The sequence below is a fragment of the Pezoporus flaviventris genome, unplaced genomic scaffold, assembly GCF_033815535.1.
Source record: "Pezoporus flaviventris isolate CSIRO_AGI_PZ_B2104156 unplaced genomic scaffold, CSIRO_AGI_Pfla_v1 ptg000045l, whole genome shotgun sequence".
NCBI classification, from domain to species: Eukaryota; Metazoa; Chordata; class Aves; order Psittaciformes; family Psittacidae; genus Pezoporus; species Pezoporus flaviventris.
In genome coordinates, this window is record NW_026892593.1 from 215,704 (window position 1) to 232,446 (window position 16,743).

The following is a 16,743-nucleotide window of genomic DNA, read 5'->3' on the forward strand; positions in this document are numbered from 1 at the left end:
CAAGCTATGATCCATCTGATCCCCAGTGAAGATGGTCAGAACACTACTGTTAATATGTCATCCCATTTTAAAAAGTCTTTCAGCTCACTGTCATTCACAGATTTCAGGAGCCTGAAAACTGTTCAGCACAGCTTTTCAATGCCAAGTATTTAATTTCTCCTGGTTCCTTCCCAGCTTTTGCCAAGGTTGATTTTTGTCACCTCGGACATGTTAGAACACAGTTTTTGTACAGCAACTTGGCATCTTAAAAATCTGAATAAAATCTTCAAGAATGAAAAATATAGCACGAGTACAGAACTAGCTGAAAATTCTTGAATAGGCAAAGTAATGTGTTATAAAATTACAACAAACTTTTTCACAAAGAAAATAGTGGCCATAGTGCATCCCACATGCATCTACACCAGACTCAGATCACAGAAAGTTTTTTGATAACAGGAGACACTGGGAGATTATATTCTCCTACTGCAGTGCTCTGTGCCACTGGGAAGAGTATTTCAACCCAGAACAGTGTGATGAAAACCAGGTGGATCTAGAAAAGTGCAATTTTTGTTTAAAAAGTGCATTATTACCCATGACCAGGTGACACTTCTTGGGTATTACCCTGAAGAACAGACCATTAAAAAACCTAAAGGCACAAACTTCTGATGCTTTTGGATGCAGAGTTCCAAGTCCATTTAGTCCCTGCCATATTACAGGACGTGTGGTCTGCACCATAAATATTTCCCAAGGGGCAAAAGAAATTAAAAAGGGACAATACAAACACATGTTTAAGGTCAAAGTAGTGAGTCATTTAAGGCAAAACAAAACTCCAAACCCACAGACATTGCAGTTAATCCCAACTGAAGCACATACTTCTAAAAAAAACCCAGTGAGAAGGTAAATCCTTAAAGGAAATCCCAAAACAGTAGCAAAAGAAATGCCAAATGAAGGCATAGAAACAAATTAAACTCTCCCATTGCATCAGCAGGCAATAAATATAGAATTAAGACACACTGGTGTTTAAAAACACCCTGGTCAGCTCTTTTTTAGAGATTAATTTTTCTTCCCAATGTTTCTCTTTCATTGCTAAATAAAGAATTTCATTCAGAGTAAGGTTGTTCAAATGTAACTTTTACATTATAAATCTTTAAAAGCCTACAGCCTCTTCATTAAATTAGCTTTCTTTTCTCTACAGAAAATGAATGATTGTTCCAAACATATACAACAACACTATTTATATTGTGTTTGGTTATTACATCTGTTTTCCTTCCGTCTGAGCAAATAATGTGAACTTCCATTCAAATAGCTTTACCTTAAAAAAGCATTTCCTAAATGTAAACAGAAAGATTTCTCCCATGCAAGAGTGTATCCATATGGATCTTAGAAAGCTGTGCAGGCAAGACAATCTTCTTCCTAAACATTTCTATCCTTTTGTCACACAGCACAAATCACAAACTCCAAGAGAAAATAAATAACCTGCATTTAGGAGTAAATCGTTCATTCTTGCTGTAGAGTTTACGAAAACAAAAGAGAGAGCTGAAAGATACCTCATGCAAACAGCAGCAGCATCCTTAAATCACACAACTGTAACTGTAATGATGATACAGCTTCTGAAATGTATATACACAAACTGTGGAATTGCCCTGTTGTACTCTAACTTATAGCACTTACTTTAGAGGGTATTTGCACAGTACTATGTTTCCCTCCCAAAGTTTGGGCTGGTTTGGGGTTTGTTAGCAGAAAAAAAAAAAAGTAATAAAAGAAAATAAATAGATTTATACGTAAATAAAGGGCAGAAGATATTAACAGAAGGTATATGCTTGTAGGACAGAAGCATGTCCTGACTGCAAGTATCATTTTATCATCTTACCATTTTCTCAGGATTGGAGTGTATCCCAACTCAGCAGAATTCAAACCCATTTGTTTTTGTTTGCTGTAAGTACAATATTATATAACTCCGCTATGATTAATGGAATTATTTTATTTACACATCAGATACTCCGTTGCTTCACATCCTTTTAGAAACAGTTCCTGGAAATGCAGAGCTATGGTTGTTGTCAAACACTTTATTTTTCTCCTTTATTGTTTTAAAAGTGAAACAAACAAGAGAATGCCATACAGCTCAGCAAAAGTTTTAGAAAAATATGCAGGTCCATTCACAAGTCTTGTCATTCCTTGTCTTTTCCCCAAAGAACAGAATGATCAACAACATTTTAGCTACACTGCCGATAAAAATAGAAGTAGTAATCAGTAAAAAATATTCCAGCAAAATAAGGATCTGTCAAGCAACTTGCAAAACCCTGCAGAAGAAAAATAAAGGGGATTCATATAGGATCTTCTCTCAGTTCAAATGCTATTTGTCTTTTGCTATGTTGCCATTTGCAAAGGCTTACCGGTACAGCTACACGGAAATAGTACGCGCTGTCATAGAATTTAGCTACAGGGAGAGTCCAAATATGCTGACGTCCCTAGATGATAAATGAGAGAGAGAGATTAGATAACCTTATTTCACATTAAACTGGAAAGAAGGATAGGCTCTGGAAACATTTCATTGACAAATGCAGTGCAAAGTAATTATGATAACACGACTTGATAGCTATAGTCAGAATATTTAAAGACAGAAAGTGCTGATTTAAAACCCTGCAAATGTGGGCTTGCTCTGATCAGCTCTGTGCAGGAGCTGACAGACATCTGGCTCCTACTGACATGCAGCTGGCTCTGAATAACTGAGCTCCCTCTCTAGTTATCCAAGCTAATCCCACAACAAATAGGGATTGTTCCTGATGTGCCAGGTGGCCCAAGAGCTTCAAGGTAATAGCAGCAAATGGCAATTCTGCTGATTTGGTAGTCCTCAGAAGGCAGTGAAAGTTCCTGTATATTTTCTAAAGATATGGGTAACATCTTCACTCAGTATTTCAGAAACAGATGAAGGTAAGATTTCATGCTGGCTTTAACAGTCATGTACAAATAAAATAATACATTCTCTATCTGAAATGTTTATGCTACATTGAATAGCACAAAATTCAGTCCTCACCTCTTTTTAACCTAATGATCCATGGTAACTTTTATTTCATCTTTCACTCCTCTGTTCACTTCCTGACATATTTTCTCTGTTGGAGATATGTTCACATGATACAATAGTTTTTTGATGTGGATTTCAGGTTGATACAGGAAATCTCTTTTACCAGTTTTGGCAGTAAGCTTCAAGAATACTTTTACATTGTGAAACTGTCTGGATCCAACTTAATTTCAATTGTGTTGGAAATACAGCAGACAGGTCAAAATTTGGACAATTTTGGTTTTGAAGGCTTTGCAGCAATTGCAGAGAAGCCTGTAACTTCACAAAGACATCTGAAAAGTTGATCAGAAAGTCAGTTTAAGGCTGGGGGTATCTCAACTGCTCTAATTTGACAAAGTACCAAAAAAAAATAAATTATAATCAATGAAGAACATATAAGGTGTGGTACCATAGACCAGAAATGTAAAGAAGACTGTGAAATTATTTCCAACTTCAGGGAAGTTTTTCCTACAATGTGTTCAGAAATGCTACTATCCTTGCTTCTGCCTTTCCTACAGCTATAGCCAGAATAAGCATTTCCAAGCAACATGGACATATCCAGGCCTTGAAAGTCTTACATTTCCAGAGAATTTGAAGGGAACTTAAGGCCTTCATCTAGTCATTGGAGATATTCAGAAGTTTTGCAAGATCTGGTCTCTAAGTAGTGTTTTTACTGGGAAAAGCTAACGTTTTAAAAGCTTTTATTCCTACTGATGCAATCCAGAGAATGACATGAAAAAACCTCCTGTTTTTACAATTAAGAATATTCCCTAGAGACACTTATTGGTAAACTCCTGTTCACGCAGAAATAAAGGGGAACACTACCGTTGTTTCCAGTGAATTCAAGACTTAAAAACTGGAATTCATTAGCCATAAAACAATTATGGAAACAGTAGAGTAGAGTAGATGAGAGTTTAGAGCCCTGGGTGATAAGTACTCCCATTTCTTAAGTATCCCTGCAGATACAGTGAGTTATAGTGGTGAGTTAGGCTGAAGTAGATTCAAAACTGTCCTTGCAGAGTGTCACTAGATAGATCTTTATAAAAAAACAGGAGAATATTGACTCCTACAAAAAGGCTACATCTCATTACGATCATGTCAAAACTAGCTATGACTGGCAGATTCAAAGTACCATTTGGATTTTTACTACCTTAATCAAGATCAGAATTTGGCAGCCATTCATTATATACAAATGATCCCCACAAGGCAGAGTATTGCTGCAAAAATCTTACCTGTGTGGTTTCTAGGAACTTCTTCTTACTGGTTTTGCTTGAAGAATAATGGGAGCAATAATTTCCAATAGTGACTTCGCAGAGAAATACAATTAATGGCTCTGTGGTGCTTCAAGAAACAGAGAAAAATAATGATCCTTCCCATAATTGTTCTCAAATTAGAAGAATCATACATATAAATACAATATACATATAGGGGAAGAAATCCAAAGAACTGAATTGTAGAGGAATAAAGCAGAGGAGCTTACTTCACCGGTTGATATGAAAGAGATAAACCTAAGCCACCAACCTCTAATCTGGTTCTAATCCCTCCCACAAATGGAGGATGTTTTGCATTTGTAAACCTGGGTGATCTTCACAGTTGTTAAGACAAATCCAGAAATGTACACTAAACTTCCTCAAACTTTAAGCATATCCATACCAGAAGTTATGGTATATGACTTTTTACTAAATGGACATGGCATGCTTGAGTCACATGGCTTACATCATGCACAGGCATAACATACCTGTGCCAGCGGGTACCCGGGTATCTAAACACAACATCAATTTTATGGACAACAGACCCATAAGGGACCTACATAAATAACTCTTATTTGCCACTGTACTCATGCAAATATGACATTAAAAAGAAGTAAATATGTATTAGACATTGTCTGGCAAAGCAGTGGTAAATGGAATTTCATTCAGAATTCTTCAAAAGCAATGACTTCATGGTCAGATCTTCTCCAAGCTATCCCTAGGGGGAGTTTCTAGCACTTCCTAGGTTACCAGATGGCTTTTCTGAGAAGAGTATAGACAGATAAAAATGCCTTGGAGATCTAAAGGAACTCAGATATGGCAATGTCAAGCAGAAAAAATGAAAGCAAATGATGGGGAAAAGTTGACACGAATATTTACAGTTTATACTGTAACAATGAATCACCCCCCAACTAAGTGGGTTTTCACAACATTAACAAGATATTATAAGAAACATCCATTTTAAAGCGTATAATTCATGTATGGCAGATTGTCTGTCCTAGTGGGCTCGTTAGTTGTGTGTATTGTTTTCATTCAATTTTATTCAGCAGGCATAGAGGTTTTTCAAATTTTTAAATTATTTACTTATCTTGCAGTATTTAGACATGGCAGTAACACAAATAAGTTTGGTCTTTGTGAAGTGTTTTGGGTTTTTAAATTTTGTGGCTTTGTTTAGTGAAAGCATATAGAAAAGGTATATACTGAAAATCCCCCTCCCCCAAACACCTCAAACCAATATCCAAAATAAATTCAGTAACTGCTCCAGTAAACTCCAAGCATGACATATTAATCCCTATATGGGAGGGCTGTATTATTAGATTATAATGGCATACACTTAGAAGACAAATTTTCAGTGGCTGTAGAAAACAAGCAGGCACTTCATGGGGTATTTTTATGTTTCCTCTTATCTGGAAAAGGCAGATGTTTACAAAGATAACATCAAAAGACTTGACCTAAAGACAATCCACAACTTCACAGGGCCCTTTCTTTGGAGAGACTGAAGTCATGCAGTGTCATCAAGCAGTGTTTGGCAGCTGTTATAGCTGTCGACGGCCTTTCTCAAAGAAGAGCCCAAAAGAAAGGACTTTTACTTCTGGGAGAATACAGGGGAGCTAGCCTGTTATTTGAGAAGAAAATATCTGCTGACAGGAATAATACTGCTGTTTATTCCTGCTGTAAGTCACAATTTTATGCCTTACCAGAGATTCCTGCTCAAAAGTCCCCTTTACAGGGCTTGGAACAAGTAGTGAAACAGAAAGGCGTTCTCTGGAGTTTATATATGTTTATAATGTTCCTAGTAATATTTCTCTAGGAAAAAAAAAAAATCAAAATAAATCAAATCTTTAGGCCAAAGGCCACAATCCTCCTAATGTATGTGTACCTGTCCACTCAAACGATCATTAGACCTTAACACTACTGGATTTTAATATCTGCATGAATAGGGGAAGTTGTGATTGGGCTGAGAGCAGTATTGGGCCTATGCTACTGCAAAGGACCTACCTTAGGAACTTTGTTGTGCATAGATTTGACCTACTTCTCTTAATATGAGCAAATTCATGCCACAACAGAAGTCGGATAAGAATTACTATCCAAAATATTAATTACTGTCTTATTATGAGGTATTAGCTTTAGTTGTACTTACTTTATTTCCAGTGATATTTCTACATCCATGGGCATGTATTTGCTAACAGGAATAACATAACTGTAATTTCCAGACCTGGAAAAGGTAGCATTAATGCACATAGGCTTTTGAGATAGACAGTATCTTTGCAAAAATGTAGAAATTGAACTTAAAGAGTTAAAAATGTGAAAAGGTATGCTGGAGGAAACAACCATGAGAAGGAGCCAGCAACTCTGAGAAAGAGCCAACCAAGCAACCGTGCCATGTTAATGGTATTTTATTTCACCATAATAAAGCAAAATAATTTACCTACCTGCACTGTAGATTCTTACTACAATAGCTGTTGTCAATGCTTTGCTGAGTTTCCAAAATCTGTATGGAACTGATTGTTGTATCAATCCCTAAACATATTAAGAATAATATTTTATCTTTTATTATTTCAGAAATATTACATAAGAATATAATAAAACTGCAGTCAATACAGGGCCATCTACACTCTTGCTTGCCACTACAGGAGTTGCTGCAGGTCTAAATTAGAGCTTGGTAAAAAGCCTCTGGTTGATTACCTTCATTCTGCCATCAGAATGATGGCATCTTACTTCAGGTAAGATCTTGAGGGAGATCTTACTTCAGGTAAGATCTTGAGGGAGATCTTACCTCAAGGTAAGATCCTTGGTCAGTTTACAAGGACAGGTATGCTGGGCACCTAATATTGTAACATTTTCTTTTGGGCAGGCATTGAAGGCTATTTTGATGTCAGTCCAAGTAGAATACAAATGTGTCAATGTTCATTTTAATGTACTAGAAGCCATGCTCATGCAAGTAACCATTAACTTGAAAAACATTACCTTTGCTCAGAGAAATAATTTGGAATGCAACAAAAGTTGTTCCTAGTCCTATGTGCAGGAGAGCTACCTAACTCTTTATGAATATTATAATTTCTCCATAAAATGTTGCCTTGAACTTTGAAGAACTTAAAGAGTTTTGCAGCATCCTACATATGCAGTGAAGGGTATAGTCACGATGGTGTGGCTCTCCTCTGAGGCAGATTAGCCCTGTGGAGAGTTGAGCAGCAAGAACCAGTGTGCTAACACAGCAGCACAGCTTCTGCTTTCACAGCTGGCCTAGGAATCACTGCACTGAACTGCATCCTGAAAAGCTTATTCCTTCTGGATACATCTACAGCATCCGATCAGTGCAGGTCCATAGTTAAGACCTGCAGCATCTCAGACCCGTAAACCAGCCAAATTCAGTCTGAACTGTGGAGAGCCCTCAAGTGGATGGAGTTGAACAGGTTTAATCCCCTTTCATGGACCTAGGCCCATATTGCCAGTGATTTGGGGAAGGCAACTGGGGAAGGCCCAGATGTGGAGGGAGTGTATGGGGCATCAGCAGAGGGCCAGATTGCAGCTGTTGACTACAGCATCAAGCTGCTGATATTTTAAGTCTTGCAGTTTGGTGCAGAAAGCACAAAGAGGACCTGGTTCAGCAGGCCCAAGCCTGCTCTTCACATCTCACTTTGAACACTGCTTTTGTGTTTCTGTTCCTCTGTTCTACAGCAACAGTTCCCTGCTTTGCAGAGAAACTTGATGATTATAAGCTGACCTGTGCTCTGATTACAAAACATCTGTGTGATAGTATATACTTAACTTTCAGCATGCAAATATCCACAAGTATGCTTAATTGACAGAAAGCAATTGAGCACATTAATCTCAAAGAACTAGCACAGGAGAACATTTCCCTGTGACACAGCATCTCATCACAACACATATCACAGTAAAGCCACAAAGGACCTTTTCTGAGATACGTAGACATGTAAAAATATCAAAAGAGGAATTATTTTTCCCATATTACCTGCTTTTAGTGCATACCAATGTATAGACTCTTTTACCATCCAAATACTGCCTGATCATTAATCAAATACTCCAAAACCCCAAACCTTAAAACAGAGCATCCACATAAACAGAAAAGACAAGGCATACTCCTGCTTATACTGAATAAATGCCAGAGCATGCTGTTCTAACATATGTAATCAGCAGATACTGATCTTCATGGAAATGAATCAATATTTTCAGCCCAGACTGGCTCTGACAGCAGTGCACAGTCACTAAAACAGGAGCCTGACATCAAGCCAGAAGTCTTGTGCCAACAAACTTCATACCAGCTCCACCGAGGTAGGAAGTGTCAGGATCCTAAGGTAAGGATGGCCCCTTTCAAGCAGCTGATGCTTTAATCCATTAGGCCAACTGATACAAACCCCAAACACTGTGTTTATATTCCATCATGTTTTTCCTGCACACAAATACTACACTTATATACTTAAGCATTTTGCTGTATAAGGGTTAGCAGTGTTAAGCACCTTACAAGATTTCAGTCCCTATCAAGCAAAATATCACTTGTCATTTTATTGCATCTGAAGACAAGTCAAGAGTCTCTAGAGAGGGCAGCCAGAATGTCTATAAAAATCTAATAAAGATGTAAGAATAAATTGGAATGACAAGAAAATTACAGTGAATCACAGGTCTTCAATAGATTCCTAAGTGCTAATTCTCTATAATGCTCAGTTATAAATGAAACTTCTCTAATTACAGCAGCAGAATTCCAACCCTAAAGGTAGCTCTTCAGAGTTATACAATTATATATTTCAACAGTTTTTTTATAAAATACGGGACTTACAGTCACTTCCAAGGTCAGGTTTTCCATTATATTTTTTGACTGGCTCTTGCTCAGGCAACACATTACTTCTGTTTCCTGTGAAAGGATGTATGTAGAAACGTGCCAAGTTAGCCTTGCACAGTTGTAACAGCAAAATATAAATACAGGAGATGTTTCGTTACTTATCTCTTAAAGGTATTCATAACCATAAGAGAAACCTTTAAAATAAAAAGCACCTATATTCAGAAGAAGATACATACAGTCAAAAGAATTTGTAGATAACAAGAAACAAGCTTTTAAAATGCTACAGGATATATAAAACATTTTAAAAAAATAGTCTAATAGAATAAATTTCATCTCACACACAGAATATCACCAATTGTTATAACACAGAGACAAAGTGAAAGTCAACATCCAGTAAGGCACTTCAGCACAAATCTGATCATGAAGCCACATCTTTCTTAGTGAGAGTAAGGAAACATCATTATTAATAATAGGCACCTGAAATGCAAACATAGGCCAGGGGAATATATTAGCTTTTTGAGTGCAAGATGCAAGACATCAATACTGACCCAAGTGAGACACAGCACTTCAGAAACAGAAAGATGAATCACCAAATTAAAGGAACTAATACACAGCTCTAACAAACATGATCACCATGTTCAGTGATGTCACCTCTGTAATTTGGAATATTGAACTAGAGTGGGAAACATAAGCTCATTATTTTTATTGTTATTATTCTATTAATTTTCTCAGCACTTCTGTAGAAAAGTGAACTTTAAAAGCTCTTTTGAATAATCATCACATAGTACAACCTGAGGAAGGCAAACGGCCCTTCAAGCCCATGGGAAATGGTTTCAAGCTATTCTTGTGCTTTTACACTGACAGCCAGTAATCTGTCCAGAGACGTACTAGCAATAAACTGGCATCAAGAAATGTTGATCTTGCCTAAACTAACATGATTCATCAAACTCCATTTCATCAAGGGGTGGGGAAGGAAGGAATAATGTATTTGTAGAATATCAAAATGCTCAGTTCCCACATTTTCCAAGGGAAACTTTCTGGTTTCAAAATGGCTGTTTAGAACAGAAGTCACTGTTTCATTATATAAAAATTATCTTACAAAGGAAGAATCAAAATTAATTACTTCACTGAAACAAGATAGCTGGATTGACCTTACTGTTTTCTTAGTCCAGATTTTGGTTTTCATTTCAGCATTGGGAAAGAAGAAAATCCAGATATTTCCATGCTATTAGGTGACTGAGAGCACAGAACAACATTAACAACTGGAATATGAGAGCCCAGAAACAATGTAGCACAAAATTATCTTTGGAATTGCTATAATTTTTGCGCTTTGTTATGAATTTGTGATATTGCTGCTAATTACTCCTTGAATTCATTTTCTATTTACCTGCTTGTCGTACAGTTCTACCAGTTATGCCAACTTAGGTGGTAACTTTTGCATTTAGTAATTATCTGCTGTACCGTTTCTTTGTGCTGTTCCACACACCGAGACAAAAGGCTACTGAACATGTGCAATCAGTTATACATGTACAGTAGGTCTTCAGACAGACCAAAAAGAAAAGCCAATCAGTTCTCTCACTCTTCCTTTTAACTTACAAACTAGTTGTCACATCTTCCTTCATCACTTTCCTCTGTTTTCTCTTAATAGCCTAGGTGCATTAGCAATGCATTTAACGTTCCCTGACATTTTGCATTTTCATTAACAGAGAACTATTCCGCAGGAAAACCTGTGTCCCCTGGTAAAGGTAAAAGATTGCTCACTGAAAGAAAGATGTTCCCCCTGTAGATAAAATACTTCAGCTGCACGTGCTGGCAGGAATATTTATTGAGTATCCTGAATTACTAAACATTTAACACTGTGATTCTTTCACAGATGATGGAGGTAAGTATGAAGTGGAAATGAGAATTTTGTATAAAAACCAGGATGAAGACAGATTTACTTCCGTAAGATCTCAACTGTTTTAATGTAACCAGCATAGAAATTTATTTTTACTTTTTTTTTTACTCATCATAAAATTACCATTTCATTGTCCTTTAAGCTGATGCAGTCCAAACGAAATGTAGAAACCTGGCCCCTGATGCTATTTTTATTTGGAGCTCAAGTTAACAATTGAGAACACCAGGAACCACCAAAAACCACTTTAGCAGTCTTCAATAAATCGTAAACATCCACTCTGTCACATACAGTAACTCTGAGGGCTTTTTCAAGGCCCATGTGGGGTGTGAAGATCCAATTCAATAACAAATATTGAAGTATTACCATGACCAGAATGTAATGAGGAAAACCATTATCTTCAGATTAGATTCAGATAAACTCAGCCAATTTTTTATTTTTTTTTGCTTCAAGCACTTTCTGGTTTTAATTCAAATGAGTTGTTATATGCTATAAGCATTATGGAAAAAAAACCTGCTGGTGATTTCTTGTGGTGGTTGTAGCTTGCTATGAATCCATTAACTGCCATCTAAAAGCAATAAATGCAAATGCTTGAAGTTGACCAAATCCCAGCAGGAGCCCTCACCAAGCTTTTATTGTAAGGGAGAGACACCAGGGAGAAACAACAGTGAAAGAAAGTAAGGACAGCCCCTGGTTACCAGAGACACTTAACATGAAGGGGCAAGCAATAAGCACTAATGGCATGGAAGCAGAGTACAGAAAAGGCCCAGATGCTGAAGGGTATTCACGCTGCTCATCTCCACTGAAATCAATAAGAGTTTGAAAGTCTAAATCCTTTGAGAAACCAGATCTTAATAACAAATAAAGTATGAGGGAGAAAGGCCACATTAAGCTAGATTACATAAAGATGTGCTGAATTTTTGTTAATAAATTCTGTCTTGCGTATGAATGCTTTTGTTTCTACTTGAACACTTCTAATAGCCTTCTACTCAACAAATCTGAGATGCAAGGGATTAGTAGCTACCATGGATGTACTCAGTAATTGCCTACACCCACTGAATTCAGGTATCGCATAGCAGAACATGTCTGTTGAATTTAATTCAACTGTAATTTCAAATAGTTTCATATTTCCATGAATCAGAATAATTGGCTGATTCTAAAATATCCACTGTTTATCTTGATTATTGCCCATATTTCATTCTCAGCTTTTTGTTCTGATGAAATTTTCTTTTTCGTTTATCTTGGCTACAGCAACATTAAGCAGCTTGTTGGTTTTCCTTCTGTTTGGGTTTCATATTGACATTGTTACCTTCCATCTGGGGATGCATTCAGCTTCATTAACCTTGTACAGATCTGAAATCTTTCTGTAGCTTGTGTACTGTGCTGATTTTTCACTCTTGGCTCCACGCTTAATGCTATTTGGAGCATATGACCTTAAGAAGGTAATGCTCTGTGTTTACTCTTTCCACCTAATATCAAAAGCAGCCAGTTGGGGATAGGCGCCTTTCAAATTTCATTTTCATCTGTCTACATTTCTCTAATTTGTAAATTAGATTAATATATTTTTAATTAGTCAACACTCAGACTGTAGAGCAATACAAATCACTTAGGTATAACCTCTTGAAAGCACTGTACCGAGCTGTATCTGCCACAGGGTTTACTGCAGCACTAAGAATCATAAGGACATTTGCATGCAGCTTGTCTGCAGACAACGCTTTGCAGTATAAAGAATGGCCAGTGGGTGAATACCACTGAAACAGTTTATGTGGTTAAGAGTGTCCAGCAATTGGCAATGGCTGCCCTGGCAGACATTTGTACTGCAGAGGCTGAACTGCATCTGTCCCCATTTTCACCTCAACTTGTTAGCCAGTTTCACCTCAACTTGTTAGCTGTAGTTGGTGCAAGAATTGTTCCCAAGGCCAAGAAAGGAAGAGTATAAATGCTAGGTTTAGTAATATTAACACTTGCTTCCAGACATTGACAATGTTAAGGTCTGGGAAAGAGGAATACAGCTTCCAACAACTTGTACATCCCTTTATGCATAAACTCTTTCTTATAAAAATTATAGAAGTTCTAAACAGTACACTTACTCATCTATTACACACATAACATCAGGCAAACAGTATCTGAAAGAGAATTAGTTCCAGTAAAAGTAGTTTATTTCATAGGGCTCTGCCTTCAAATAACTTCTGTCTACTCAAAAATCCTGCCTGAATAAGCAGAGTTTTAGTTCTAAGCTTTCTGTTTTCTGCCAGTTGAATTTCTGTTTCTGCCCACAAAAAAAAAGGTGTATTATTGTCCCACTGTGATACCATTAAGTCTTTAGGGTTGTTTTTTTTTACATCTGTTACCCTCCACCACCTCCAATCAACTCCTGTCCAACTGCAGCCAGAAGTTAATTAAAGGTATTAGTGACTTTCTGGTTCACATGAAATCATTTATGGTGAATGGCCAGGAAGAACAGTGACATCTGACAAAACATCTTAGGACCCAAAATTCTTGATGCTGACCAGGCCAGATTTTTCAAAAAACATATTGACTGCAGTGCTGTTTAGTTGTATCAGGATTTTTTTTAATCCCCTGGACTAAGCTCTTTTGTAGGACCTAACTACCTTCCTCTACACTCTTCATAGAGTCTTTACTCACACAGCAAATAACAGAAATTAATGCTTCAACTTACGTTTCATCCGTGCATTGGTTTCCTCATAAGTTGGAGACTGGACTTTTGGTTGATGAATTGGACAACAGTAAACCTTGTCACAAGGCAAAATGTCACAGAAATTCACCTCAGGGATCCTGCTGACAGGTTGAGTGCTCAGAGAAATTGTGCTTTCCCCATTAAATGCTAAAAGAAAGACACAATTCTCACTAGTGCTGTGTGTCTATTGGCATTTTATAGTAGCACAGAAATTGAAAGTCTATTACGCACATGTGCACCAGCAGAAATACCGTACCTGCTGTAGTAGTAGAGCGAGAGAGTAGAACAGAACTTGAGGTACTGCCAATGACAAAAAACAATTCATTAAGAAATGGGCATCAGAGCTGTGGACCAAAACAGATTGGTCCACAACCTATTACTAATTCTAATTCAGTAACACAAATTTAACTACTTGCCTGTAAACTGGATGGTTTTCGAAACGTCTGTCATGAATGCTAAGTAAATACAGGGTCGAGATTGTCAAAGCACTGTAGAAAGAGAATTACTGTGCAGATTTACATCCATCTCTTATGTAACATAATATGAATAATACTTTGACAGCACCTTGTTGAAATGTAGTAATGTACAAGTCAACTATCTGATCACTTTCCCTGCAGTGGGAAAAATTTCAACTGAATTTAACAGAGTTTAGATCAGATACTTATATAAATGTATGCATATACTTGTATTCAACACAAAATATGGTCAGTTTTTGATTGTAAATAGAATTGCAACACCAGTTCAAAGTACTCAGTTCACAAAGAGATTGTAAGACCCAGAGTTTTGGACTGGAAACAGAAAATGGCAGTCTCAGAAGTCCAGAGCATAATTTCCTTTCCACAAGTCCAATGTCCAAGTTAAGCTTTCATAGTCACAGGACTGCCCACTTGCTGAAACAAGTCCAGCTTCATTTCACAGAATAGAGTCACTGTGTACATCAGAAATTGTACTTCAGAACAGAATGATTTCATAAAACATGTAAAGTCTCGTGAGTTCAGCTTTGCATCTGTCACATGAGCCACCAAGATTCATTCAAGGTGCACCATACATTGTGACATGGACAGAGATTAGGTGTGTGTTCACCACATGAGTATCTTACTTTTCTAAAACAATTTCAACTACACAGTATTACCAGGCATAGTCACTGTTAATTTTAATACATTCCGTTATTTGAGTAGGAAGGGTGAGAAGAGCTAAAAAATCACAGTCTTCTTTCTGATAAGTAGGAAGGGGAAGGGAGAAGAACCAAGTCAACTTTTTGATAATTAATTGTTACCATAGTGCCATAATAGCAATCAAAGCTATTACAGTCACCCGGAAAACCTTCATGGAGCAAGACCCTTTTGTCTTTGACAAGCAAACCTAGAAAAAAAAAAAGATGCTTGGTTAATTTAAGTGACACGTGACTAAGCTGGTACTAGTAGATTAGGGAATACTACACTAGTCTGACTTTAGGTTAACCTTGTTTCTTTCAGAGGAACCATACAAGCCATCCTTATACAAGGGCCACGTCTAAAGAGAAAAGCTTTAGTAATGAAAAGCTCCCTAAAATTGTGAATGCAATGTGCATTGTTGATAGTCTGGGGACACAAGCATTACAAAGGAAGAAAGGATGGGTAAAAATAACAGCTCCTTCTCTTCCTGCCATTTTTCATACTCTTGGAGTATTTAAAAAGGAAATTATGAAATCAGCGGTGGCCAGAACTAAGAGATGAGCAGCTTTCAGTATATGCTCAGACCAAGTTAAACCAGGGCCAGTGTAAATACAGAAGACACTATCCATACAAGTAGGATGATTTAGATGATGAAACGTTTAATCGTCATTATGGAATAAAGGACATTTGACCTGTTATTTTCCTTTGCTCTTTGACACTGGCGAAAGCAAGGTAGACAAAAGAGCATTGATTCATTTAAAAAAACAGGACTTGGCAGCCTAGAGAAGACTGTCTTGGAAAAGGTCAACTCATTCAATCTCTCTGAAAAATGATCTCCTCTTTATATATCAAGATATGGGCAGTCAGCAATAGCAATGACATCCTATCCAAGTCTTAATCACCTGAAGGACAGCATTAGCCAGTATAAATCAGGAGATACTAACTACAAACCACAGTGAAAGGCTCCTCCAAGGAAGAAAGCTGAGGAAGAATGTGCAGACTTCCAAACTGAAATGAGCATTTCTGTGCAAGGCTGCACTACACCATGTGAACACACCTACATGCTCAACAGCTCTGTCCTGTTGGTCTTCTCCTTCACACCATTACACAGTGTGGATCTAGTCTCACACACTACTCTCTATACAATGTATAGGCAAGAAACAGAAGTGTCTCATACATATTTTCCATCTCATTACAGTTATTTTTTAAGTTTCTAGCATGACAGTAATTATTTTATTCTATATTTAGAAACACAAAAGCTTTCACCAGTATTTCAGCACTTACAAAACCTTTTTCATAAGCATATTTCATACATTCAATTTCACTCACCTTGCTGGATTTTAGTGGGACTGATTTTTTTGACGGCAAAAGACTAGTAGCTCGACTATACCTGCTGTAAGAAACAAGACCTTTTTAATATTCAAATGCTTCAGCAACTAATAAATGAAAAAGAGACGTTTTCAATAGGGTGTTAGTCACTTGCTTTTGCAACTTCAACATTTAAGAAGAGAAAGGCAGAAGTGTCGTCAGATTTGTTTTAAAGAACAAAGGCCTCCAGTTAATTCATGCAGGTGAATGTTATTAAATGCTACATTTGGTTTCAAAGAAAATTTGGGGAAATGATTTAGAAATAGGAAGCACTTGTCATTTCCACTGAAGAACTAATGAGGATTTCTCCTTGCAGAAGCAGCTCTGCCGATTTCTCTTTGCAATTTCTACACTCCAGGGCTGTAACTGGACATAATCTACACTTGCTTCACGCAACTGAAGCAATTACAAAACCTACTGCAATTTAACAGCTATTCCAAATATTAATTTTGTCAGTGAGTTAAGAAATATGAGAAATTGGCATTTTTTGCACTGCTTCAATGCTGGAAATGAGCTGAGCTCCACTGTCAAGCAGAATTAGTTT

At 37.1% G+C, this 16,743-nt stretch overlaps 1 protein-coding gene across 1 annotated transcript in view; it reads right to left on the reverse strand.

Moving 5' to 3' along the window:
- Positions 1–2,025: 2,025 nt before the first annotated feature.
- The window catches only part of LOC133276397 (myelin regulatory factor-like protein), a 36,200-nt gene continuing 21,482 nt past the window's right edge, over positions 2,026–16,743 (reverse strand). Inside the window, exons 15-25 of the mRNA XM_061467110.1 lie at positions 16,161–16,224; positions 14,954–15,039; positions 14,095–14,165; positions 13,934–13,981; positions 13,660–13,824; positions 9,083–9,157; positions 6,720–6,807; positions 6,428–6,502; positions 4,270–4,378; positions 2,373–2,447; positions 2,026–2,279 (exon numbers count right to left, since the gene is read on the reverse strand). Of these exons, the coding sequence (XP_061323094.1) occupies positions 2,193–2,279; positions 2,373–2,447; positions 4,270–4,378; positions 6,428–6,502; positions 6,720–6,807; positions 9,083–9,157; positions 13,660–13,824; positions 13,934–13,981; positions 14,095–14,165; positions 14,954–15,039; positions 16,161–16,224 (943 nt within the window). The 3' untranslated portion in view covers positions 2,026–2,192. The remainder of the gene's footprint in view (positions 2,280–2,372; positions 2,448–4,269; positions 4,379–6,427; positions 6,503–6,719; positions 6,808–9,082; positions 9,158–13,659; positions 13,825–13,933; positions 13,982–14,094; positions 14,166–14,953; positions 15,040–16,160; positions 16,225–16,743) is intronic.